Below are 27,179 nucleotides of genomic sequence, written 5' to 3' on the forward strand. Positions count from 1 at the left end.
ATCTTTGCTCTACTCCATCTGTCCTCAATACAAGGTAGGTACTAAATAGTGTGTGAGTAGACTAACAGCATTGGAATTTCAAGATAGTGGTAACAAACACTTGATCTCAGACTATACATAGAGAGAACCAGTCTGAAGCCCAAGTACATACACATGCACAAGTTTATCATGTTCATCATGTGGACTTGTGCATATGTGGAAATATCTCTGTGATAATATGCTGTTTTGGTGAAATTGAAATATTGTGATTGGTTCAAAACTCAAACAAACACTCAAATGCTCAAACAGAGACATTTGTCTTCTTTTCCTTCTGTCTTGCTCCTGTGGTGAGTGACAGGTGTATTTAACCAATCACAAAGTGTGAACATTCAGAAGAAGATGAATTTATTTACCTCTCGAAGGCAATAGTGTTATCTATCATGATACGAGATTATGCCCAAGAAAAATGGAAAAATGTTTTTTTGCATATCTTCCACCCCAATGCCAAATATTTAGTTTTAACCAAGGGATGAAAAAAAAAAAAAAATCTCCAGAAAAGGTTGCCAGCTACAAAGGTAGAGAAGACAATAAAAATATGTATGACTTGAAAAGTGTTAGAAACAGGGTAACTGGCTGTACTGATTAACAATCAAGTCTCGTTTAATTGAGAGGGCATAATAAATAATGGATATGTGTCTGTTGTTAAGGAAATATAATCATTTATAATATTTATTAGAAGATTTCGTCCGTTATTTTTAAACCTCTACAATGCTCAGAGCTAGCCGTTTTGTGACGTCATTAGGATTATCCAATGAGCGCTCTGGGAATCTCTCTCTGTTCCTGGTTTGTCAACTGGTTGTTAGCGTTAGCCAAGGCTAGCTGAGCTAGCTTGCTGAAACCTTCACCCAAGCTCCATCTATGTCAAGGAACAGCTGTCTGTCGTGATGGGCAAGGAGCTCCTGTGTTATCGATGCGTGTCTGTCAAGCTTTCATGCCAAAGAGGGTGAGGGACTGTACTCAAATAACGTTATGGTTAGACGCCTAACGTTAGAAGGAACGCGAAGGTGTAGTTTAAAGACTGACTTCTCTGCATCCCGAAGCACAGCGCTGAGATTTAACCAGTACTGGATGCGGAAGGAAGGCGGATCTGAGGCTGGGAGCTAGCTAATGCTAACTGTGAGCTAACTTCACTAGGCTCCAAATATGGAAAGGTTTTACTTTGGACAGCGACACTAATGGAGGCGAGCACTGATGGCCGATTAAATAACATTGACAACACAAATGGATGGTACTGTACGGCCGTGTGTCGTCGCTAAATACAGAGCGGCAAAGACAATGATGTAGTTTTAATGTTGATATGTGGGGCCTAGCATTGCCCGGTGACTAGCCTTTAGCATGAGAGATGTTTAGCTAAGGATGTGGTTGACTGACAGTTCAGATTTTGGTTTTGATTTGGCTTTGTTTTGCTGGTCATTACACTGGATGCAGTGATTAATGCCGCAGACCTCAATAGAATTTTAATTCTTAACCATTCATACAGGCAGCTCAATATATAATGCTCTTTTTCAGCTAAGCTAAATTATCTTTTGCTAATGTCAGCCAGCAAACTTAATTTAGCACTGTGGCCTATACGTTAAGACATTTAGTGTGTCAATGTGCGGTCCCGTATAAGTCATTTAAATGTATAATAGTACGTTTCTATACTGCAGTCAAATGTTTATGAACTTGGGCGTGAGACTAGATTCACTCGTGTGTTCCTGTCTGTGTTTTTGCTGTTCTAATTGTCAAGATATTTCCAACAACATACTAACAAACAATTCTACTTACAGATGACTTGCATTTGGCGGGGTGTAAATGTGCCAAAAAGCCACTCTCTTCGGTACTCTCAAAGAAGAGTGTGGTCAAGACTGTGGCAATGTTGAAGTAGAGCTGGAGTACATGATGGCACAAAAATATGCAAGGACTCTTGATCACAACTAAAGCTAACATATCCAAGATGCTTGGCTACTGCGCTTGATGAGATGATGTTGGCCACTCTGCTTTACCAAATGGAAGTGCCATTGTAGAAATTTGATACTGTGGCTCAAACTGCTGCACAGTATTTGAGCTACAGCGTTGGTTGTCCAAACCAGGACGAGAGGATGGGTTCCCAAGCTCTTCAGATATTGAGGCAGGGTGTGTGGGCTTCACTCACTGGAGGCTGGTATGTGGACCCCCACCAAAGCACCTTCTCCAACTGCTTCCACCTGTACCTTTGGATATTTCTTCTGGCCTTCCCATTTTTATTGTACATGGTGAGTAAAGTAGATCATGAAGAAAACGATCAGTATCTCAAAAATAGCATATACAGTTTTTAGTTAGATTCAGTCAGTGTGATTTTTCTTTTTTTTTTTTCCTATGAAGATCTGGTAAATCTCCTCACTGTTGTGTCTCCCATACAGGCCCTGCCACCCAGCTTGTTGATAGCAGGTATCTATTCAGCTGTGGTAGCAGTCTTTTTCACAGCCATCAAGGTGGTGAACTACCGACTCCATGCCATGTTTGATCTTGGAGAGATTGTAGAGAAGAAGCAGGCCTCACTTACTGCTGAAGCTCCAAAAGAAGAAGAAGAAGGTTCAGGAGGAAATGATGGAAATCCACACAGGTAATTCACAACCTTGTTAGAATTATTATAATATTGATTATAATTATTATTATATCATGTTCTGAGACATGCATTTACATTTTTTGACAGAGACAGTCATGTCGGTGTAGAGATGACAGTATTTAGAAAGGTCAACTCAACTCCCCCAGTGCGATGTAGCTCTCAGCACTCACTGTTTGGGCTAAACCAGGTGTCAGTGAGTGTTGATTTTATTATTCCATTAATACTGTAATAATTACATACCATATGTAAAATATTTTTATTTTACAACTGCATTTTATGTTCTCTTTTTTACAGGAGTTTTTGCCACAACTAGAGGATCCTTGTGGAACTAAGGGTAAGCATCTGATATTTATGTGCTCTAGTGACCTTTAACATTATTTCTTTGATTAGATTTAAACAATCTATAAGATCAATTTTCTGAAATTTTGCTTGTGCATTTCACTTTAGATATTAAGGAGTTAATGAAAGAACAGGGAAGCAATAATGTTATTGTTACATCAGCACATCGTGAAGTCCTACGCCAGAGTTCACAAGATACCATTAGTAAGGCTTCCCCCTGTTTTAAATTATTGCATCTCTCCCTAAGTACTAAACTCTATGTATTCTGTCACCCTTCAGGAGCTCCAAGTGTTGTGCAGTCTTGCATTGCTGCTCCCTTCAGCGGTGAGTTCCCCGGGTTGATGGCAGTATCGGGCATGACAACTCGGTTTGGAGAGCAGGGAGAGTGCTTGTCGACCCCTCCATCTCCCTCCAGTCAGGAAGACGGTGGAGAGAAAGAGCAGGATGTTGAGGAGTTACCGGAGCGGCTGCGTAAACCAAATCCTGGCAATGGACTTGGTGCATACTCTCCATTGGGGCCATCTGCGGAATCTGAAAGTCTGGGAGACACACCTCTCAGTCCCCTCATTAAGAGCAGCTTGAGTGAGGAACTAAGTGAGAATCTTCTAGGTTTGGGACTTGACCCAGTTGCTTTTGCTCCTGGTACCGAGCACCCTGGCAGCCGTAGTGGGGTGGCACTTGCTGCTGGATCTACAGACAGCTGTTTTAGTGCTGGTGGGGCCACCACAGACAAGGAGACACTAAGCACTGTAAGTAGTTACCGCAGTGAAAAGACTGATTCAACTCAGCTAGAAAGCCCTTCTTTTAGCCATCCACGATCCACAAATGGACAACCATCCGCACCTGCACCGGTGCTGGGTTCAAACCACCCCGAGCCTGTAGAGGACCCAGGAGGACAGGGAGGCAGTGACACGGATAACCTTTCAGACAGTGTGCTGCTTCGCTCACCATGCAGAGATTTTTCTGCCAGCCAGGGGCTCGACAGGACACTTGTGGAAGGGGAGGACTTGCCTTCTCTGGCGGAGATTGCACACCCCCCTCCCATGCAAAACTCCTCTCCTTCTAGTAGTGGACACTCAGAGCTTTGTGAGTTAGACAGACCTATCCCCATCCCTCCTCTCCCCCCTCCACGGCAGACCACCTCAGTGCCCACAGGGCTGGCCCTGGGCCTGGTGTGTTCTGAGCCGGCACTGCCCATATCTACTCCTTTCTTATTGTCAGATCAGCCTGCTCTACAGGCCCAGCAGGTGGTGAGGCCAAAGGACTTAAAGCTTCTGCGGGCTGGGGGTGTGGGCCACAGACCGGGCCGACGGAAAGCTCCTCGACGGCGAGCAGGAGCAGGGAGCAGCAGCTTTGACTGTGGCTCGTACAAGCGACATCACAATCACAGACAGCACAGGGATTACATCCCGGTGCGCAGCAGACTTGGGGCCAAAGCCTACAGTGAAAGCCTTTTTGAGGATTCGAGCGATGAGGACGATGGCAGTGACATGAGCGCGGGCTCCAGTCTGGGCTCTCAGCGCAGATACAGCTCAGACGACGATGACTCCAGTTCCTCTACCTCCTGCTATTCCCCAGATCTCACTAACACTGGCATTACATCCTCTGTTGCCCCTGCTGCTCAGCTGCCCACTCCCTTGGAAGGGGATTTACCTGAGACCGCTGGCCCCTCACATTCTCGTGCTGCTCAGCGCTCTGCGAGTACAGCAAGTGCTAAGACTCATGCCAGGGTCCTAAGTATGGATGGGGCTGGTGGAGCTCAGAGCACGTCAGCAGCAATGCCCCCTGCTCTGCTGACAATGCCCTCCACCTCAACTCCTGCACCTCGCGCTCTCACTATCTCTAAGTCAGACCTGGAGGCACGTACTGTCCACAATGATGTGTTCTCTGGACCCCATCATCGGCTGGATTCACTTGGGGGATCCTGGACTGGTAACCAAATGGGCTGGCGAGCTGGAGAGCTGGTGGAGGAGGGAGCTGTGGGGGGAGGTGAGATGTTTTCTGAGTAGGTACTCTAATCTGCTGTAAATTAAAATCCTAATGTAGAATTCTATAAGAAAAAAAATCCAAATCTATTAAACTATTTTTATTGCATGCCAGTTGTAATCTCAACAGTTAAACGTGTCAGTGCTAGTCTTTCTGAAGGAAGCTGCTATCATGCATTTTGACACTGTAATGTAACTCCTGTCAATGATGTAACCGATAACCCTTCTCCAGCGTTGGCTTCAGAGGATGGGGGCAAACATGACTCAGTTAGCAGTGTCAAGAGAACCCAGGCCATTCGGAGAAGACACAATGCTGGAAGCAATCCTACACCTCCCCCATCAACAATGGGATCACCTCCCAGGTAAGTTGTCTTCGCAATTGTTAGAGCGATGTCAGGAAGCCAGATGGTTAAAGCTGGCTTAGTTGCACTCATAAGGCTAACGCAGTTATCCTCACACTCTGTGTTCAACTAAATTGGTATTGTACCCTTGCTTAATAAATCCTTCTTAAATACACTGGTTGGTGTCCATAGCCTCCAGGACCTCCAGAGGGCTCGGACCTCCTCACATTCACGTGCACGGACACTTCCTTCGGCCTTACAGTTCGCCTCCTCGCTGCTGCTTCCCCGCAGTGGGATCCATGAGGCCTCCACATTTGATGACACATCAGAGGGAGCAGTTCATTACTTCTATGATGAGAGTGGTAAGCATCTAATCCCAGACTGTCATCCAAATACCTGCTATGGCTCTATGAAAGTGTATTTTGTATTGCCCATAGGCGTTAAGAGATCTTACACTTTTGGACCAGCTGGTGGCGGATATGAAGACCCAGTACAGTAAGTGTAAAGCATTATCAAGACTAATTAAACGGGCGGCAATAGTAATACATATGGCTTTATCCTGTTCCTGTTACAGGGAAAGAGAAAGACAGTCTCAATCATCCAGTTTCACATCTACAGAGGTGCAGGAGGGGGCCCCGGTCCTGTCTATCCTGCAGCCCAGACCTGTGGTCTTACAGGGCATGCAGGTGCGCAGGGTACCCCTGGAAATGCCAGAGGTCAGCATACTTAACAAAAAGTAATGGTAGAAACAAACCATTTTATTAAGGTGACATTTTGATTTGATTTCAGTTTGATCTGGATCACGAGTCTTTACAAGAATCCCAGGAAAATACGCTAATGATTGAAGAGAAGGCGAAACCCAAACAATACTATCGCTTCTGGGTACTACCTGGAAAATGGTTAAGGGTTCGATATGACCGGTTGGCTCTTCTGGCTTTACTGGACAGGTATTTAAAATGTCTATGAAAAGTGTATGGTTTAGTATAATTTATTTGTTTCTCACATGCCTTTTTCTTCTGTTCAGAAATCGACAAGTGGGAGAGAATGTCTTTGCTGTTGTGCTGGCTAGTCTGGTGGCCTTTCTGGGATTTCTCCTTCTCTTACAAAACTTTTTCAGGGACATCTGGGTCTTCCAGTTCTGCTTGGTCATTGCTAGTTGTCAATATTCTTTACTAAAGGTAACATTTTTACTTTAAATTAGATCTTGGTGTGCCTTCTGTATATAAAAATAATGTATATTTTGTTTTTCAGAGTGTGCAACCAGATGCAGCTTCTCCCATGCATGTAAGTAAAGATTATGGATGTTGACTGGAAAAAAAAACTATACCATACTTTGTTGCAGTATATACTGATATGAGATGTGACTTGCCTCTTCACCAGGGTCATAACTGGATAATCGTTTACAGTCGTCCAGTGTACTTCTGCTTGTGCTGTGTGCTCATCTGGATCTTTGACTTAACCTGTCACTCTGGCGCTCTGCAGCCCTTCTCACTTTATGGGGTCACTTTTTTTTCCACACAATTTCTGGCCTGTGTCAGGGATGTGCTCATCGGTGAGTTCAGTAACCCAGTAACCCTAGTATATGCTACGATATAATTATTGTAGTGCAACCCGTACAGATCGTCATCTTTTGTGCATAAACCCATTACTCTATGTGATTTTGCTGTCTAAAATGCTTTGTTTTCATTCCACAGTGTTTGCCTTGTGTTTCCCTGTCATTTTCCTGTTTGGGTTGCTGCCTCAGGTCAACACTTTTGTAATGTGTCTACTTGAGCAAATCGACATGCATATTTTTGGGGGGTCTGGTAAGAATATAAATAACTTCCAAGTCATATTCTAAATATAAGGAAATTATTTTTTACATGTTTTTTCTGCTGACTTTCTCACAGCCACCACAAGCCCCCTGTCGTCTCTTTTCAGCCTCATGCGCAGTATGTTGGTGGCTGCACTGCTGTATGGCTTTTGCCTTGGTGCCATCAATGTAGGTGGAAAAGAGTAATTACAGCTGTTATAAATGAAGGCCATATCAGCACTATACTAAATAATTTTTTTGTTTTATTTTAGGCACCTTGGGGGGATGCTCATGTGCCAGTATTATTTTCAGTTTTTTGTGGACTACTTCTGGCTTTATCTTACCATCTTAGTCGCCAGAGCAGTAACCCCAGCATTCTATGGTTAGTGTTTTACTTTTTCTTTTTAATATAGATGGATGTAGTCATAGATACAGTGCGTTATACATGTCACTCTTTCATTTTTTTTCATGAAAATGTGTATTTTTACTTTTAGGTCTCTGGTCCGGTCAAAATTATTCCCAGAACTTGAGAATCGGACGCCAGAGGAGCCCCCTGTGGAGATCAAGGACCCTCTTCCTGAGAAGCTGCGTAACTCTGTGGTAAATTTTTACTCTGCTTGCCTGTACAATATGCATTTTATTAATCATTAAACACTCTGCAAAACATTACCAATGTGCCTTGTTTTTGTAGAGGGAAATTCTTCATTCGGATCTTGTCATGTGTCCTCTGATGGCTGTCATTACCTTTGCCATTAGCGCCAGCACAGTGTTCATTGCTCTTCAGGTTAGTCCAAACACCCTGTAGTGATGTTTGTACAAGCAGTTCTTGTGTAGAAGTCCTTGATGGAGTCATAAACGTCCTTTCTCTCTTCACAGCCCGCTCTCAGCTTTGTGCTGTACATCCTTGCAGGAGTGGTAGGCTTCATTACACACTATCTCCTGCCTCAGCTCCGCAAACAGCTCCCATGGTTCTGCTTGGCTCACCCTGTGCTTCGCTCAAAGGAGTACAGTCAGTTTGAAGTTCGAGGTGAGTTTTGAAAACCACAAAAAAATCAACAACAATTTGATTTGATTTTTTTAAGAGAGCCAATAATGGTCTGTTTTTTTAGATGCTGCCCAGCTAATGTGGTTTGAGAAACTTTATGCATGGCTCCAATGTGTGGAGAAATACTTAATTTACCCAGCTGTGGTGCTGAACTCACTAACGACAGAGGCTCGGAGTGTCGGCCAAAACCACAAAGAACTTGACATTTAGTAAGTCCTTCCATGCAGTCACTTTGGGTTGTTCAAAATTTAATTACTAAGGGCTACAGTTTAAATGAACATAGCAAGTAATTTGGCTTCATTGTGATATGGCTTAGTATATGTTTAAAAGTACACAATTTAGGAATGCAATGTAATACTAATATACATTCAACTCCTTTTTTCTTCTTTTTTTGCAGTAGCCGAGCTCTCTTCATTTCTGTGGCTGGAATGAAACTCCTGCGTTCGTCCTTTTGTACCCCCTCCCAGCAATATGTCACCCTCTGCTTCACCACACTGTTCTTTCACTTTGACTATCCACACTTCTCTGAGACATTTCTTATAGACTACTACTTCATGTCAATACTCTTCAGCAAGGTGAGACTAGAGCCACGTTTTAACACAATGTAGTAAACTATAAAGTGAAATCCTATTTAATAATGTTTTATATTACTGTATATTGTGTACAAAATCAGAATTAGAGTATGTTTAAAAATGTATATACACATTTAAAGGTCCACTATGTACTTGTGTCTGAATATGACTTGCTTTACCTGGAGCGTTCCACAATATGGCATTACAAAAAAACAAAACAAAAAAAAACTGAATAACTTTCAGCAGACATTCTTACTGTGAACAGGGTGTCCTCACTACAGATCTGACTAGTCGTCTGCTTGTCTATATGGAGATAATTTTCAATTCAATTCATTTTATTTTTGTAACTCCCAAAATCACAACAACAGTTATCTCGAAGGGCGTTCATGTTTTGGTTGATGGGGGAAACCGGAGTACCCAGAGGAAACCCATCCAGACATGGGGAGAAACATGCAAAACTCCACACAGAAAGGCCTGGGCGACCCGGGGATCAAACCAAATCTTCTTGCTGTGAGGCATGAGTGTTGCCACTCAGCCACCGTGCTGCCTACACACAAAAGCAAACAGGAAAATCAAACAACAGGAAAAATCAGAGAAAACACTGTCTGTCCATTTTAATGGACGGGCAGTGCAATTACATTGCAATTACAGTGCAATTTCTTTTTTATGGAGACAAGTAGGTGCTGCACCCCAGTGTTACATGGGGCATCTTTAAGTTGGCCCAAAGTCTCTTTAGTTAAACCTTTCATCTTATCTCTTTCTTGCTCTAATATTGGTTAATTGTTCAGTGGCATGTTGTTTTCTTTTATTTCTAGATGTGGGATCTTCTATACAAACTGCGTTTCGTTTTGACCTACATCGCCCCATGGCAGATAACCTGGGGTTCAGCTTTTCATGCCTTTGCCCAGCCATTTGCTGTGCCCCGTATCCTTCTGTTGAAGATGATGAGAAACAAATAATTTTTAAGTTAAATGTTATAAATGATTATTGATGGTTTGCAGTATAGTTGTCCTTAACAATGCATTTATCAGACTCTGCAGTGCTCTTTGTTCAGGCCATTTTTTCTGCCTTCTTTTCCACTCCTTTGAATCCTGTTTTAGGAAGTGCAGTCTTTGTGACATCATACACGAGACCCGTCAAATTCTGGGAAAGAGACTATAAGTGAGTTGGGTTTCTTATTTATCACTCCTCGTACGTGCTTAAAATGTTTGCTGATTACTTATGGTTTGTTTTATTTGCAGCACTAAAAGAGTTGATCATTCCAACACTAGACTTGCCACACAGTTGGACAGAAACCCAGGTACAATACCATACTGCCTCATATCCAACTATATCAGTTACTCAACTTGCCATGTAATCTAGTTGTAGTGGTTTGTATCTCTCTGAAGATATGTTTATGTACATTTATACTAGGTGCTGATGACAATAATCTGAACTCCATTTTCTATGAGCACCTGACCCGCTCCCTGCAGCACAGTCTGTGTGGAGACCTGCTGCTTGGTCGTTGGGGCAACTACAGCACAGGCGACTGTTTCATTCTGGCCTCCGACTACCTCAACGCTTTGGTGCACATCATTGAGATTGGCAATGGTCTAGTTACTTTTCAGCTCAGGGGACTGGAGTTCAGAGGTGAGTAAAGCTAATGTACTATATACCCTGATAGCTACATTATGCATCTTTTTTCTCATAGTTAGAGGATGTACAGTCGATAGTCTTATCTATATCTAAGGTGTTTTGAATCAACATAAAGTCAATTTGGCCATAGAGGTGGGAAGTATGTTGTAAAGTGTAAAAAATGGCAATTGTTGTCTTAGAGTGCTAAGTATAAATGACATTTAACTGTAACTAATAAAAATTAAAGCCGCAAGCGGTGATGATGGCCCTCGCCCCCCGCGCGACCGCCCCCCCATGCGACCGCCCGGGGCCGGCCACCGCCCCCACGCACCATTTTCCCCGCCTGGCCACCCCACGGCCGCAATCTGCCCCCCTTCACACAGTTTCTATATAAATATGTGTGACCAACACATTATAATGGAGGTCCAGGGTGTTGAACCGGCAACCTCGTGCACAATACAGGTATGGGGTAATGGACTTTTTTGCCTCTTTTGAGGTCCACAATGATATCACCAACTTTCATGCCAATCGGACAAACTTGAGTTTTTTACCTGTACAGTAGGGGGCGCTATGGAGGTCACTGGCCACATGTTTATAATGGTTCTCTATTCACAGTTTTAATCTGCATCAGTGATTAGAATTTGAGCTTTTTAGTCTGATCCACGTGTCTGTGAGAGGGAATCAAATATGCAGGAAAGCAGTCATATTTTGACAGTGTGCTGTGCATAAACCAGAAAGAATATCCCCAAAACATGGATGATTATTGACAATAATCATGTGTACATGCTGTATGTGGAGTTTGAGGTAATTTGGATGAAAAACCTAGGACTAGACAGGTTTCATTTGCACTTAAGGAAAAGTCGTGTAGGAATTTAAATCCAATGACGAAGTCATATTTTGAGGGCATCCTACTCATGAACCATAAAGAATATCCCCAAAACGTGGATGATTATTGACAATCGACATGTGTGCATACTGTATGTGGAGTTTGTTGTAATTCGGATGAAAAACCTAGGAGTAGATATGATTCATAGACATGCAAGTCAAAGTGCCAAGTGGCAATGTCTTTTCAATTCATTGCGCCCCTGGTGGCCAACAGTGGAAAATAACCCATGGCCATAATGTAATTTTTTGGTTCTCCTGATGCCACCAATTGATTCCCCAAATTTCATAGGAAGTGGATAATGTTGGCATTTCACCCCTATGGTAGGGGGCGCTATAGTGTTCATTTTGATTAAAATTAATATTGCATTCCATTCATGCCCCAATCTCGCATATGTGATGTGAATGTGAGCTCTGTAGGGCAATGCCTGTGGTTGTGAGAGGACATCGAAAAAACAGAAAACGAAGGTGTATTTCGGTGGCGACGTACGGGCGAACCGTGTGGAATTCGGAGAAAACGTGGATAACTTCTGAAAACCTATGTGTCTGGATGTGGCATGTGAAATCTGAGCTCATTTGGACCAAAAACCTGAGACTAGTAGCGTTTTGAAAACACGCAGCGAAAAATTTGGCGAATTTTCGATTCAATATAGCCGACTTCCTGTCTGTCATAGAGCAGTGCTTCAATTCATTTTTATGCTAAAAATGACTTCAGAAAGACATAGACATGTGTAATCTTCCAGACAAGGAAGTTTGTGTGTGTATGTGTGGGGGTGTGTGCAGCTGAAGCCAGAAAAAAAAACCACATATACACTTTTTTATCACTGTCTGACATGAAATCAAAAACTTTTTCTTCTCAATGTTTTGGAGTGGCCTTCACAAAGTCCTGATCTCAATCCTATTGAAAATGTATGAACAGACCTGAAAAGGCATGTGTGAGCAAGGCGGCCTACAAACTTGGCAGGAATTTTGGCTCCCTTCCTCCTGACAGAACAGGATCTTGACTCGATCATTCTCCACTACCTTTGGAGGTGTTTTCCACCTTGACCTTGAGTCTCCAGTCCGTACTCTGTACAGATGTTTCTGTACACTATGCCTGCCACTTGGTTATGCTGCTCCATGTGTGCTTTCTCTGCAGCATCTTACACCCTGCAGTTATGTGCTGGATTGTCTCGGGGGGCCTCTTTGCACAGCCTACACCTTGGGTCTTGTCTGGGCCTCTATTGCTCTAGTGTCCAAGGCCTGCTCCTGTGCTCCAGGATGAGTGCCTCTGTCCTTCAGACCAGCTTTCTAAAACCACTGGTAGGGTTTCTTGATACCAGCCACTTCAGTTATGTTCCGGTGGTACATCCTGTGCAGGGGCTTGTCCTTCCATGATGGTTCCTCCAGCACCTCTTCCTCTGAACTCCACTGTCTGAGACATTCGCTGAGCACATCTGTTGGAGCCTTGTCCTTGATGTACTTATGGATCTTGGATGTTTCATCCTGGACTGTGGCTCTCACACTCACTAGTCTTCGGCTTCCTTCCTTACGGCTCACATACAGTCTCAGGGTGCTGGATTTGGGATGGAACCCTTCATGCATGGTCAGGAGCTTTTGGGTCTTAACATCTGTGGTCTGTATCTCCTCCTTTGACCATCTTATAATTCCTGCTGGGAATCAGATTACTGGCAGGATGTAGTGTTTATTGCCTGGGTCTTGTTCTTGCCGTTGAGCTGACTCCTTAGGAAAGGAGTGCCCAAACTTTTTTTATTGAGGGCCATATGGCAAAGCATATTTCAAGCAGAGGGCCACAGACCAGTGATCAATGCAGTGCAGTGCTTTTTACACAGCTTTGACAGAGTTGCTGTATATTAAAAAGACTTGAAACAAATTAATTTTAGGTCTGTATCACAATGCAATGTGATGTTTGAGGTTATAGTGGTAGAAATAGTTTAATTTGCTGTTAAAAGTACTGCTTATGATCCATTGGACTGGTTCAACCGTGTGTGTGTGTATTTATGTATATGTATTTATTTAATATTTAACAGAAGAAGAAAAACAAGAGTGACAAGATGGCAAGATGGTGCCGGTGTGCCTGGCACGCCGTCTTGCGCTCTCAACTATTGTTTATTTTGTGTTGATTATGCTATTGATGACGAGGACCATTGACTCTTTGCTGAGTTATAATCGTCAGGAGTTGATACACATAAAACATATAGTGGACTTGCTAGAGGAATTCTGCTACAATGGCCCTGGCACTGGCCCTCCTCATCTGGCTACTGTTCCAGCGTTCCTGGTGCGCACCGGCAACTTACCTTCCCGAAAAAGGAGAAGACGCCGCGGGATTCGCGGTGGCTTGCTCATCAAGCTTAAGTTTTGGCTGGCTCATTCTTCTGGATCTTCCCCTGCTGATGTTCCAGGTGAATATCGGAACCACTTTCAGCGCTTTGGTCCCTGTGACGCACGCTGAGGAGCCGGCAGGTCTGCGCTACTGTCGCCGCCCTCAACCCGATGCATTAGTCGCTGTGAACTGTGCTAATCTCCGACAGCTAACCAGGGCAGATACGACGGTGAACAACATCCAGATTCCTATTAACTGTGCGCTTGTGAATGCACGGTCAGTGATGAACAAGACTTTTATTTTGCGGGACTTCTTGTATTGATGTATTGTTTGTGACTGAAACATGGACACGCATAGGTGAGTCTTCCACTTTCTCAGAGCTGGTACCACCGAACTGCAGCTTTGTTAATGTGTCAAGAAAGACAGGTTGTGGTGGTGGCATAGCTGCGATTTTTAAAGACAGTTTAAAGTTTAAAGGCACCGTGCCACTGTCTTACGCATCATTCGAATTGTGCTGCTTTGAACTGGGGCAATCTGATCCGGTGCTGTACGCTCTTATCTATCGGCCACCTAAGCACAACAAAGACTTTCTGAAAGAGTTCTCTGAATCTTTATCTACTGTTGTGACACAGTATGACCGTCTTTTAATTTTGGGTGACTGGAATATACATGTTTGTTGTCCCTCCAATCCTTTGGCCACGGAGTTTTTAGATTTGATTGATGCTTTTAATTTCACACAACATGTTACTGGCGCCACTCATGAACATGGTCATACTTTGGATTTGGTTTTCTCGCGCGGTCTGGATATTAATAATGTTCAGATTGGTGATGCTGTGTTTTCTGATCACTGCCCTGTTTTATTTGATTTTATGTTGAGTGACCCATGCAAACATAGCCCTTCTGTGCTCTATCGGCGCCAGCTAAAGCCGATATCTGCGGCAAGTTTTTGTGATTCTTTCACTTGCAATTCACTGACTGTTGCACAGGGCACAGAGCAACTTGTATCTACCTTTTTATCAACTTGCAATAGCGTTATGAACACTATTGCGCCACTCAAAATTGTGCACCCTAAAGCTAAACAAGAGCCCTGGCTTAATGAAATAACTAGAGAGGCTAGGCGTGAGTGCAGAAGAGCAGAGCGCAGGTGGAAGAAAGATGGACTGGAGGCGTCACATCAAATTTTAAAAATAGGTGGCGTCATTATCAAAAAATTACTGAAGGGGAAAAACTAAATATTTTTCAAATCATTGTGACAAACCATGAGTTCTTTTTAAAACAATTGGGTCTATTTTAAATCCTACCAAATCCTCCATTCTGCAGGCTACAGCAGCTGTTTGTAACAATTTCTTAAAGTTCTTCTGTGATAAAGTTGCCACCATTAGGGCCAGTATCACTGTCACATCCTTTATTCCAGCAATAGCACATAAGTGCATAGCTGTTTTTGACCAATTTACACCTGTGTCTCTTTCATTTTTCACTACTATAGTGAAGAATTTAAAACCTTCATTTTGTCCCTGTGACAGTGTCCCCTCACGGCTCTTTAAAGAGGTCTGGCAATCAATCGGTCCTGATGTAACTATGATTGTGAATAGTAGTCTGGTCTCAGGAACGGTTCCTATGTTTTGCAAACAGGCTGTAGTTGAGCCTCTTATTAAAAAGGCACATCTTGATAGTTCGGTTCTCTCAAATTATAGGCCTATATCTAAGCTTCCTTTTATGTCAAAAATCTTAGAGAAAACGGTCTTGTCTCAGCTACAAACATTTCTGGATATAAACAGCATTTTAGACAGCTTGCAGTCAGGATATAAATCTTTAAAAGTGCAGACTCTGTGCTATGAAAAGATTTTTAATTACATGTTTTTAATGAATGATTCTGGTGATTCAGCCATTTTAGTGCTTTTAGACTTGACTGCTGCTTTTGACACAGTTGACCATGCAACTCTTTTAGATCGATTGGAAAATTGTGTGGGTGTCAGGGGGATGGCCCTAGACTGGTTTAAATCCTACTTGTCTGGGTGTTCCTTCAGTGTCAGGCTGGGGGACTCCACCTCTTCTTTTGGCCCGCTGCACTGTGGAGTTCCCCAGGGTTTAATTCTTGGGCCAGTTCTATTCACGCTGTACCTTTTACCTCTGGGGCAGCTGCTTAAAAAACATGGCATGTCTTACCACCTGTACGCAGATGACACCCAAGTTTACATGCCAATATAAAGGAACAGCAGCAGCCCCCTGACACCTCTACTAGAGTGCCTTAATGACGCCAAGGTTTGGTTGGCTCAAAATTTCTTAAATCTCAATGAAAATAAAACTGAGGTGATGGTGTTTGGGCCCAGTGTCGGTGCGAGCTCCTCTTTAGACCTGGGACCCCTGAGTCAGTACACTAAGCCCACAGCCACCAACCTTGGCGTCATTATGGACTCTGAATTTAAACTTGATAAACAGGTCAACGCCGTTGTGAAATCCAGTTTTTATCATCTTCGTCTTTTAGCTAAAATTAAGTCTATTTTATCTTCTTCGGATTTTGAGCATGTGATGCATGCTTTTATTTCCTCTCATTTGGACTACTGCAATGCACTTTATGTAGGAATTAACCAAAATGCACTTCATTGCTTGCAGTTAGTCCAAAACGCTGCTGCCCGACTTTTAACAGGAAATAAAAAACATGAACACATCACTCCAATTCTTGCGTCTTTGCATTGGCTCCCTGTTCATTTTAGAACTGATTAAGATTTTATTGTTTGTTTTTAAAGCTTTGAATGGACTGGCCCCAGATTACATCTCGGACCTCATCCAAATTTATACTCCGGCGTGCGCACTGAGGTCCAAGGGCCAGCTCCAGCTCGTGGTGCCTAAAACGAGACTTAAAACCAGAGGAGACAGAGCCTTTTCTGTGGCTGGTCCAAAGCTCTGGAATGCTCTGCCTCCTCACGTCAAAACAGCTCCCACTGTGGAGTGTTTTAAGTCTCGTCTTAAGACCCACTTTTACTCTCTGGCTTTTAACTCTGTGTGAGTTGTATGGTCCTCTGTTGTCTTTTATGGATTTGTTCCTTTAGATTTTATTTGCTTGTTTTATTTGATTTTATTGTTTTATTGGTAATTGTTTTATTGCTTTTATATACATATTTATTATTTTAATTTTGCTATTTTATTCTAGTCTAAATGTTGATTTACTTAATTTGTTGTTTTTATTTATATGTGCAGCACTTTGGAAACTGCATTTGTTTGTGAAATGTGCTATAGAAATAAAGTGTATTGGAGATATATATATATATATATATATATATATATATATATATATATATATATATATATATATATATATATATATATATATATATATATATATATATATATATATATATATATATATATAAAAATATATAATATAATAGGTGGATATAACTATAGATATAAGAGATACATTATATGCATTTTTTTGGTGAAGCATTATCCACTTGCTAGTACCAAGCCTGTTTTTAGACAAGGCAACATTTGGAACACTGCACAGTATGAGGCAAATGATTTATCCTGTAGTGACCCCATAAAAGAATGCATTAAACTTTTATCATGAAGCAGCACATCCTGTTGTGTGTAGGCACCTATTGCCAGCAGAGAGAGGTGGAGGCCATCACGGAGGGGGTGGAGGAGGATGAGGGATGCTGCTGCTGTGAACCTGGCCACCTGCCACACATGTTGTCATTCAATGCTGCCTTTGGCCAGCGCTGGCTCGCCTGGGAGGTGGCTGCTACTAAATACGTCCTTGAGGGCTACAGCATCAGTGACAATAATGCTGCTTCCATGTTACAAGTATTTGATCTCCGCAAGATTCTCATCACATATTATGTCAAGGTATGTCATTACATATAATGTGTTTGTAGTTATTACATGGACAACTTCACTTTTTCATTCTTCACTTTACAGAGTATTATCTATTATGTCAGTCGGTCTGCTAAGCTGGAGGAGTGGTTGAGTAATGAGACAGTTCAGGAGGCTCTGCGACCTTGTCTAGGGGCCAACTACGTAGACAGTGACCCCACCTTCAACCTGAATATTGACGAGGACTATGACCACAGAGCATCCGGCATCACACTGCCCTCTTTCTGTATGGTATATCTGGACTGGATTCAGTATTGCAACAGCAGGCGCCAAACGGTAGCATACTTTGACCTGTCATGGTCAAAATGCATGTGTTTCAGTAATAAAACCATTGAGTGGTCATTAACTATTTGTGTGTATTGTTTTAGCCAGTAACAAGTGAAAGAGATTCTCCTCTTGTCAACCTCTGTTTTGGACTGTGCATTTTGGGACGGCGAGCACTGGGCACAGCCTCCCATAGCATGTCTGCCAGGTATTACGACCTGCAAACTCTCAAGTCTATTATCGTTATTCTGGGTGTCTAATGTTGTGTTTTGATGACAGCTTGGAACCATTTCTCTATGGTCTTCACGCACTTTTTAAGGGTGACTTTCGCATCACATCACCCAGAGATGAGTGGGTCTTTGCTGACATGGACTTGTTAAATCGTGTAGTAGCCCCAGGAGTACGCATGTCTCTGAAACTGCATCAGGTACTGCTTAAAAAAATCTCTGGTGATAATAGCCCTATTATGAACTAAATGTTTCCTTTAGGACCATTTTACCTCTCCTGATGAGTATGAGGACCCTATGATTTTGTATGATGCCATTACTGCCAATGAGGAGAAGATGCTTATATCACACGAGGGCGACCCCGTGTGGCGAAGCGCAATCTTGGCCAACATGCCCTCACTGCTGGCACTGAGGCACATCATGGATGACGGCAGTGACGAGTATAAGATCATCATGTTGAACAAGAGGTTCCTCAGCTTCAGAGTCATCAAGGTTCTCTTCTTTACTTGTTCAGTTCATAGTATTTAAATTACCCTACTTTAATTTAATCTAAATTCCTGCTTTTTCATTTTCAATAAATCAAACTGAACCTTTCTAGAATGTACACACAGTACATTATAATTTGTTGACTCTTGGATACAGTTGTCTCGCACATCTATTTTACCCCATTTCTTTTGCCCATTCAGGTGAATCGAGAGTGTGTGCGTGGGTTATGGGCTGGACAACAGCAGGAGCTGGTTTTCCTGCGAAATCGAAATCCTGAGCGAGGCAGCATTCAAAATGCCAAACAAGCCTTGAGGAACATGATCAATTCATCATGTGATCAGCCCATTGGATATCCCATCTACGTCTCACCACTCACTACATCATATGCCGGAGGCCATGCTCAGCTGCGCACTGTGTGGGGGGGTCCTGTCAGCCCACATAACATCTACACATGGCTCATCAGCAGCTGGGACAGGTACTGAACAACACAATCCTGTTTTTCTAAGATTTGTGACAGTCTCTGCAGTACACAGTACACAGTATTTACATAGTACACAGTATTTACATAGTACTCTTGGTAATGTTGAAGGAGACATGGCAAAAGAAAATCTAATTCTGTCAACTGGACATGGATAAAATGCTCTTACTCCTTATGCAGGTTGCAGAAAGGCTGTGGAGCTGGCTGTAACAGTGGAGGAAACATTGAGGACTCAGACTGTGGAGGCGGCTCGGCCTCCATCTCCACGAACCCTGCTGTTCACACCACACAGAGCACTCCAGCCTCAGGCCTGCCCCACACACACATCACCTCACTGCAGCCATCTTTGGGTGAGCACAAAGTTCCTTTTGAATGTAGATGGACATCTTTCTGATAAATAGCAAAAGCTATTGCTAAATTGCTTCAAAAACGTAATTAATATTACATCTACCTATACAACTTGAAAAGAAGTATATGTTTACAAAAATGTCAGGTTACCTTTGTAACTTCAGCTCTCTGACTAGCTTGAGTGATTGTATGGGAGAGAACTAAAACATGATTATGAACTGAATGTTGTTACAGGTACAGACAATCCTGTTGGACCCCAAAACTGGCCACATAACGCCCAACAGCTGCCGCTAGCTTTGCTCAGCCAATCAGAGGGCAGGATGGAGGCGGGGCTCCTGTCCTCTCTACAGCGGACCTCGTCGATACAGGGTCTACTGGGACAGCAGCTGTCAACCTCTCAGCTGTCTTTCAGCACCTCTGTGGCCCCTCCCCCTCTCCCTCTGGGCTTCCTGGAGAACTCTGGACACAGAGCAGGCCAGCGGGCTGGCAGCACACTGCACTTTGAGAGCCACTTTGGCAAATGGAGTTTTTCAGGCCGAAAGGGCTTTAATGGCTCAGCTGCGGTTGAGGGGGACACCACCACTGTTCAGACTAATCGCACCCAGGTAAGTTCACCTCTGCTGCTGCTGGTCTACTGTTTTCCAATTGGTTTAATTCATTTACATTTTGTTTTTATAGCCCAGCGTTCCTGCAGCCCGGCAAGAGTCTAGTCCTATCCAAGACCCTCTTGGAGCCACTCAGACCCTAGACCCCTCCATCTTAAATGTAGGAGCCCCTTCCCTGCCCCGAGAAGAATCCACAGAGCTGCCTTTACTGGAGCACCTACGCTGAGGCAGCCCCAGAATAAAGCACACTGTAGTCCCACGGCGTCCAGATCTCTGCACTTCCAGTTCTGTACTGGGCTTGTTACTGTCTCAGCCAAAACAACTGCTGAGCTAAATGGCAATTATTCCAAAGTTAGCTCAAATGTAGACCCAAAACATCTTTTAAATTTTCTTTTATAAGGTCCCTTTTTGTCTCTTTAGGCAATTTTTCTGTTGAAACATTAGTGACAGGCCGCATAGGCCAGTGCAATTTAAAGGGATATTTTTCTAAGTGGAGTTTTGAGCCTCAGGCCTTCCCTCTCTGCAGCATTTTCATAGTTAAACAGATGTTTATTGGTGTTTTTTTGTTTTTTTTTTGAGGTGAAGGATCCATGGAAACCGCATTAAGCCTTGTTTAGCCCGTTCACAAATCTCGTTGGGTCTTCACTGAGGTCAGACGTTTAACACATTCAGCTGTTCACTCTTCACTTTGCATTTTAGACGCACTATATACAAGCTCAAGAGTCCTCTCCTCTTGCCTGCAGATTTTGTGTTCAAGCAATTTTCAGGGAAAAAAATCCCTTCAAATCTCAGTCAATAAGTGGTGCTGTTATCACCAGTTTACAGTCGATTTGGGCTGGACCGGACACAGACCTGAATCAGGACTTGGACTTAAGAGCTGGAGCCCAGTGATCAGGACCTAATGGACAACTAAATGCTCAATATAATGCTCACGAACAGACTGGGTGTTGGGAAGCCATTTTGATTTTGGTTTTACTTGAAGAAACACTAATCGGTGTCTACAGCTAATGATTTCTCTTGAAAGAAGTGATGGACGACTCGTGATCAGAGTGGGACTTGTTGGGGCCCAGGCTGCTGTAGGGGGCGCTGTTTCTTTGCCTGGCCCCTGTTAATACTATACTACTGCTTTTGCATCTCCTACTAAACTACCCACTACTGCTGTTTTTAGTCAACAGTCCAATCCAGCGTTTTAGTTGGATGAAGTTAAATAATTTCTGAAAATAAAGGTGGAATATTTATTTGCTTGACATGGTCTTACAAATATTTTCAAAGGAGGTTTTTTGTCTCTGTTGTTATATCAAAAAATTTGCCTCCTGTCGACTGTAACTCATCTTAACCTTTGTTGACTTATTTTGAGTTTTGACATCTCACAAAATGGCTGCCCTTTTTAATGTAATGTAACAATAAGTAATCCTGAGGAGTTACTTTAAAATTTGCTTCTTTCCCACTTGTTGCACTCTTGTTGCCACTGTGAAAATCCATAGTTTTATTAGGTCAAAGTAGTGTTAAAAAGCTGGCCAAACTGTGTCTAATTAGTGCTGCAGCTGGCTTTTAAATTTCATAGATTCACGCAGCAGTTCGCCTGAGGTGGCTGAACAGTTTTCAAATAACTTGGTGCCATAGTGTAAATCATTTTGGCCACAAGGCGAACTGTGTTACTGTTTTTTCTTCACCACCTAATCTTTTAAAACGTCAAGTTCCCTCTGTAGGAATCTTGAAAAGAGGCCAGCGTTCTCAGGGTCTGTAGCGGGAAAGAAATTGACTTGTCGTCTTCTGCGGGATGAGATTTTGTCCAAAGGGAGAAAACAAAAAGCTGAAGCTATAAACCAGTGAAATGAGTCAAGAAGTTGAATCCTGCTACTTGCTATAGAAGTGTCTTGTCTTTGAATCTGACATTGTGCTACCTAAAAACTCCATTTGACCGCAAACATTAGATTTTACATTTGATTGAGGAACAATTGGTCTTTTCCCTAGTCTGGTAAAAGGTGCATCAGTATCCTGTGTCAAGTCCTTAAACTCAGGAAAACACATTGAAAATCAGTGCTGTTTTTTATTTTATATTTTTCTCTTGTATCCAAAGCAACAGGGAGGCATTTTGTTTTGTTTTTTATTTGCTGATTGTGAGGAAAGCACAAGAAAATGGACAGACATGGGTGTCAGTAAAAAGGGATTTCTTAATCTCCTAAATGATGTACAGCATGTTTGGTATATAAATATATATTTAAAAAATACAGATCTATTTTATTATTGGATTTGGGGTTGTTTTTCATTAAAGACACTATGTGGGGATCGGCCCATAACTGGAGAGCTGTGTGGAGAGGCACTCATCTAAATGTGCTGTTTAGGAAGAAATGATGAACACTTCTTTTGCACAAATGTATCATACACCATCCCACGTTATCATTTTATTTACTTTGTTGGGAGGGGACTTTTATTTAAGATGTTAATGTTTAATGTACAGTTTTATATGTGGTTCCCCCTCCTGTTTTAAATTAAAGGTTTCTGTGTCTTTGTTTGCAAATAAAGCGCGTCTTTTTTTATTTTCATTCTTTATCATGTTGGACATTCGACTACATCATTAAATGTGTCAACTAGTAGCCTAAATTGAAGAGGTTAACCTAATTAGACAGGTGTAATTTAAGGGGGATAAGTAAATTGTCTAGACACCATTTATTTTTCAGATTTAATTGATTTAGGTCCATTTTCCTCTTTTTTTTTTTTATGCAGCAATTTCATAGTTCTTGGTCCTTCTCACAAATTCACACTCTCAATAATCTACAGTGAACAGGAACAAAGACACTTGGGCCTACAGTGGGCTTTTGGAAAAGTAACTCACAAGAAAGACAATTTGTCAACTTTGCATCCTGAGTTTGAAAATGATGCAAAATTGGGAACGTTGCCATAGCAATTAACCATGAAGAAAACTCCTCAAAATGTTGCCTGTAACAGGAAGCTAAAGTCCATGAATAACTAAAATGTTGGCCTTTATGGACGTCACACAAAGGAGCGCTTGATCAGCGAGGGCGTGTACCGGATTTCGTTGTAACTCTCCTCGTCCTCTTTGCGTTCCCTCCAGCGGCCGTCCTGCCCCGTGCGGTGAAGCCACGTGACTAGCAGTATCATGGCCAGCAGGACCAGGCTCATCGATAACGTCAACATCACCCCCTGCAGGATACCTGAGGGGGAGTCTGGAGCTGTTCAGACACAACCATCAGGGTGACTAAAAAAACTTAAGACTAAGAAAACCAAGCAGCACACATGCCCAATAAAAACGAAGTTAAACAAATTCTTGTCTTCATGTTTTCTTGCAGAACATGTCCCCTTAATAGAAAGACTAACCATATTAACACACTGTCTGGACAAAAAAAAAGTCACCACCAAAAAAAAAGGGCACACACTCATATTTGGTTGTTCCACCTTTAGCGTTGATTATGGCACACATTCACTGTGGCATTGTTTCGATTTTGCTTCTGCAATGTCATAAGATTTCCATTCAGTGTTGCATTAATTTTTCACCTCTTGCATTGATGCTGGTGGAGTCTGACGCTGCACAAAGCTTCTCCAGCACATCCCAAAGATTCTCAATGGGGTTAAGGTCTGGACTCTGTGGTGGACAATCCATGTGTGAAAATGATGTCTCATGCTCCTGATCCACTCTGTCACAATTTGAGCCCGATGAATCCTGGCATTGTCATCTTGGAATATGCTGTGCCATCAGGGAAGAAAAAATCCACTGATGGAATAACCAGGTCATTCAGTATATTCAGGTGTCAGCTGACCTCATTCTTTGAGCACAGACTGTTGCTGAACCTAGACCTGAACAACTGCAGGAGGAGAAGACCTATTTACTTTACTTTAGTTAAATCCAGGTGGTGACTTTTTTTGGCCAGTCAGTGTATAATATAAGCCAATGGAACATTTTAAAGGTGCACTATGTAACCTTTCTGTAAAAGCGTGCTTGCCTCCATAAAGATGTTATTGCTTGCCTGGAATGTCCCACAATATGGTTTTAAACATATTCATCTCTATGAGACAAGCAGGTGACCACCGGGTTGCCAGTGAGGTCAGGTCTGTGGAGATGTGGGCCTCCTCATGAGTGCATGTTTTTCATTGTATTTGGCACCTGCAGGATAATTGAATAAATGCAAGATAGAGGGCATACGGTGGCAAACCAATATCATTAAGTTATAGTGCAAGTATATATTCAGAAAAAAAAACCCAAAACATATACATAATAGACTGAGTTGAACAGTGGTGCTTACTGCTGTAGATGGACAGGTTGACATAGCAGTGTTCAGTCCCTAAAGCATTGGAGGCAGAGCAGCGATACAAGCCTGAGGTCTCAGACGACACATTGACGATTTGTACAGAGCCCGACGGGTCCCCTGTGAGCAGAAAGAAGTTTACATGAACAATCCAAACCCCCAAAAGACAAAGTTCATAAGCAGATCAAGAGGTCAGACAGGAAGAACCTTATTTGAGCGAAACAGTTTTTAGAGTGATAATACTGGACTGGTGACATGTACCTGGCTCATCAGACATTGTGGAAGGAGAGGATGGTTCAAAGTGTGAGTGAGAAGTTGTTGGGAAGACATGGTGTGGCTGGAACAGAGGCTGAACTTTTAGTTTGTATTTCTACAATTGCCCCTCAATGTTTTTTTTATTTGTATGTTATGTTGTTGTTATTGTGTTTTTCGAAAAATATATAGTTTAAAAATGTGAGGTCAGTCTGGAAGTAGAGCTATCCAATTTGTGTGCAGTAAAAAATACACCTCCCATTCAGACTCTACTTTTGATTCTTCACACTTCGATGTTTCACTATACGTTGCACTTTACACATTTGTTTGTCTGTTAAGTTTCTTCTTTTTGCATAACACATTCCCACTGCAGCCCCTAACCCATGATCTTGCTTAAGCCCAGCCATGTTCAGAGGTGCTCACCATCCATGTTGACTGGTAGTGGTATTTCTTCTGGGCTGAGCTTGTCCCACTCAATCTCTGGGGTTGGGATTCCCTCCTCCACAGAGCAGGACAGGGTCACACTCCCACCCTCTGCAATGTCCCCCTCCCACTGACACACAGGCAGCGAGGGACGAGCTGCAGTGGGACATGAAGACAATATTTGACATAATGTTTTGAACCACGGACAGAAAAGAAGATGATGATGATAGTCTGTCTCACTCACACACAACAGTGAGTGATACTCTGTCTCACTCACACAGAACAGTGAGAGTGAGAGTCTGTCCCACACACAGAACAGTGAGAGTGATAGTCTGTCTCACTCACACAGAACAGTGAGAGTCACTGTCTCACTCACACAGAACAGTGAGAGTGACTGTCTCACTCACACAGAACAGTGAGAGTGACTGTCTCACTCACACAGAGAAGTGAGAGTGACTGTCTCACTCACACAGAACAGTGAGAGTGACTGTCTGTCTCACTCACACACAACAGTGAGTGATACTCTGTCTCACTCACACAGAACAATGAGAGTGATAGTCTGTCTCACTCACACAGAACAGTGAGAGTGAGCTCTCCGATACCCAGGTCTGCGGTTTCTGGAGGATTGTTGACCATGCAGCGGTACACTCCAGCATCAGCCTCCCTTGTGTCATTCAGGATGATGTCTGCACTCCACGGAACACCTGCGAGGGTCAGGGAACTAAACACGAGTAAACCAAACATTTCACCTACCTACATATGAACTTCGCTCTTGGCAATTTTAGCAAATATATTAAATACAAAGAAGGATGTAGAAAATCAAATGTTTAGTTTCAAATGAAACATCTTGTTTATATAATATTAACTCCATTTCTTTAATACCTGTGAAGCCTACTCTGCCAATGAACGAGGGGTCTTCCATCATCTGTCCGTGGTCATAAACAATGACCTGCAAGTTTACATACCATGGGTCAAATATCACAAAAATATCATATAAAAGAATCAATTTGCAGTATTAACACTGGTGCAAAGTGCAATTTGAAGAATATAGTATGATAACAGAAATATTATGTGCATATATTACCAAAAAAACAGTTATAAAACAACACATCTGTGCCATGACATTTTCATCATTGTTCAGACCCTGTTGGGTCTGTTCTGTGTACAATACATACAGTACTTACTGCTGAACCATACTTCACATAGTATGTTCATATGACTGTCTCTTACCTGTATCGGGTTTTCTGGGCTGGAGAATGGAGCCAGGGTCCAAATAACATTAAGTTTGGTTAGAGGGCTGGAGGTGAAAAAGGAACAGGGGAGGGTGACTGCATCACCTCTGAGGACCTCCAAATTGGACTCCCTCATGGTCACTGTAAGAGCACCTGTAATGCACCAGTTAGCCAAAAAATTATAACCACTGGTGTGGAAAATGACTTGTACTTGTACATTATAATCTTCAGATAACTTAGTATAAGTATCGGTTTTTGATTCTGTATAGTGTACACTTAACACTTGCTAAGAATAATACAGTCTCCATTTGAAGTTGAAACAGAGACAGCCCTCCCCTCCTCCTGTCACCACAGGCTTTTGTTGTGTGTGGGAATGCACTGTGCATATTATGTGATAATTACTCCTGGCAGCTCTGGGGGTAAGCCAAACCAATCGCACAAGAACAATCAAGTCCTGTTGGGATTAGGTCAGCTACACTAATGCCTTTACTGAACACAAATCTGGTACTATATCGTTAAGAAAAAAAGGATTACATTTTCCAGGATAAAGAAATCAGATTAGTTAAATAAACCAAAAACACACATCCACCTGCAAATAGACAATGGCTTAAGAATGGCATGTTTTACATTTGGGAGGAAATTTACAAATAAAGAGAGGGGTTCCTCTCTATAAGACCTGTAACTCTAAGGTTAAAGAGAGAACTTGAACTTTGTCCCACAATGGGGAAATTGATTAAGAACATCAGCAGCTGAACTAGCCTTTTTTAACTAATGAATAAAATAGGTTCTTTCTATGTCACTACACTGTACCAGGTTATGGTTGTTGTTAGTTGCACCTTAAATCCATTGACCTAAATCTTTTACCTAAATGTAAAAGTTCAGCTTACCACTCTGCAGTGAGTAAAGATGCACAGCGAGTGTCCACAGCATCCATCTTGTTCCTGTGTCACCCATGGCACCAACTACACCGCCTCCACCCAGACTGCAAACTGCTCCCCCAAAAACTAGGCATGCATGATTAATCCAACACCCTACCCACCCAATTTGCTCACTCATTTTGCTCCATTCACTCAGATGCCACTGGAAAACACAAGAGGGTCACTAAGTATATTTCATTAAGGTTGGCCTAGTTCAGGGAATAGTTTCCTAATGTCAGGCTGTTAGAGGTAATAGCAGTAGTGAAACCAGTGATCTGGGCTGTCCTTAT

General features: G+C 42.5%; 2 protein-coding genes across 3 annotated transcripts; one reads left to right on the plus strand and one right to left on the minus strand.

The window, feature by feature from the left end:
• Window positions 1-839: 839 nt before the first annotated feature.
• LOC117381931 (pecanex-like protein 3) lies at window positions 840-22,342 on the plus strand. Of its 2 annotated transcripts, none has more exons than XM_055226729.1 (36): window positions 840-982; window positions 1,809-2,273; window positions 2,421-2,623; window positions 2,714-2,819; window positions 2,921-2,960; window positions 3,074-3,169; window positions 3,245-4,954; window positions 5,183-5,312; window positions 5,484-5,653; window positions 5,729-5,786; window positions 5,866-6,007; window positions 6,081-6,238; window positions 6,316-6,469; window positions 6,543-6,575; window positions 6,672-6,843; window positions 6,986-7,096; window positions 7,181-7,272; window positions 7,356-7,465; window positions 7,578-7,683; window positions 7,775-7,867; window positions 7,960-8,110; window positions 8,193-8,337; window positions 8,526-8,703; window positions 9,516-9,624; window positions 9,732-9,861; window positions 9,942-10,000; window positions 10,114-10,329; window positions 17,112-17,365; window positions 17,438-17,668; window positions 17,761-17,864; window positions 17,936-18,083; window positions 18,145-18,375; window positions 18,570-18,844; window positions 19,028-19,197; window positions 19,430-19,800; window positions 19,874-22,342. In XM_055226729.1, the coding sequence occupies exons 2-36, from the start codon at window positions 2,121-2,123 to the stop codon at window positions 20,024-20,026; spliced, it is 6,762 nt and encodes a 2,253-aa protein (XP_055082704.1). In that variant the 5' UTR covers window positions 840-982; window positions 1,809-2,120; the 3' UTR covers window positions 20,027-22,342. The 2 variants fall into 2 exon arrangements, with proteins under 2 accessions (XP_055082704.1, XP_033834876.1); XM_033978985.2 differs by lacking the exon at window positions 840-982 and adding an exon at window positions 1,118-1,267.
• Window positions 21,899-26,918, minus strand: zgc:165604 (uncharacterized protein LOC792578 homolog). The gene is made up of 7 exons (XM_033978868.2): window positions 26,860-26,918; window positions 25,971-26,125; window positions 25,623-25,689; window positions 25,313-25,444; window positions 24,741-24,896; window positions 24,063-24,185; window positions 21,899-22,994 (listed from the first exon to the last, which is right to left on the minus strand). Exons 1-7 carry the CDS (start codon window positions 26,900-26,902, stop codon window positions 22,795-22,797), a joined length of 876 nt encoding a protein of 291 aa, XP_033834759.2. The 5' UTR covers window positions 26,903-26,918; the 3' UTR covers window positions 21,899-22,794.
• Between the last annotated feature and the right edge of the window lie 261 nt (window positions 26,919-27,179).

The sequence above is a fragment of the Periophthalmus magnuspinnatus genome, chromosome 14, assembly GCF_009829125.3.
Source record: "Periophthalmus magnuspinnatus isolate fPerMag1 chromosome 14, fPerMag1.2.pri, whole genome shotgun sequence".
Lineage (NCBI taxonomy): Eukaryota > Metazoa > Chordata > Actinopteri > Gobiiformes > Gobiidae > Periophthalmus > Periophthalmus magnuspinnatus.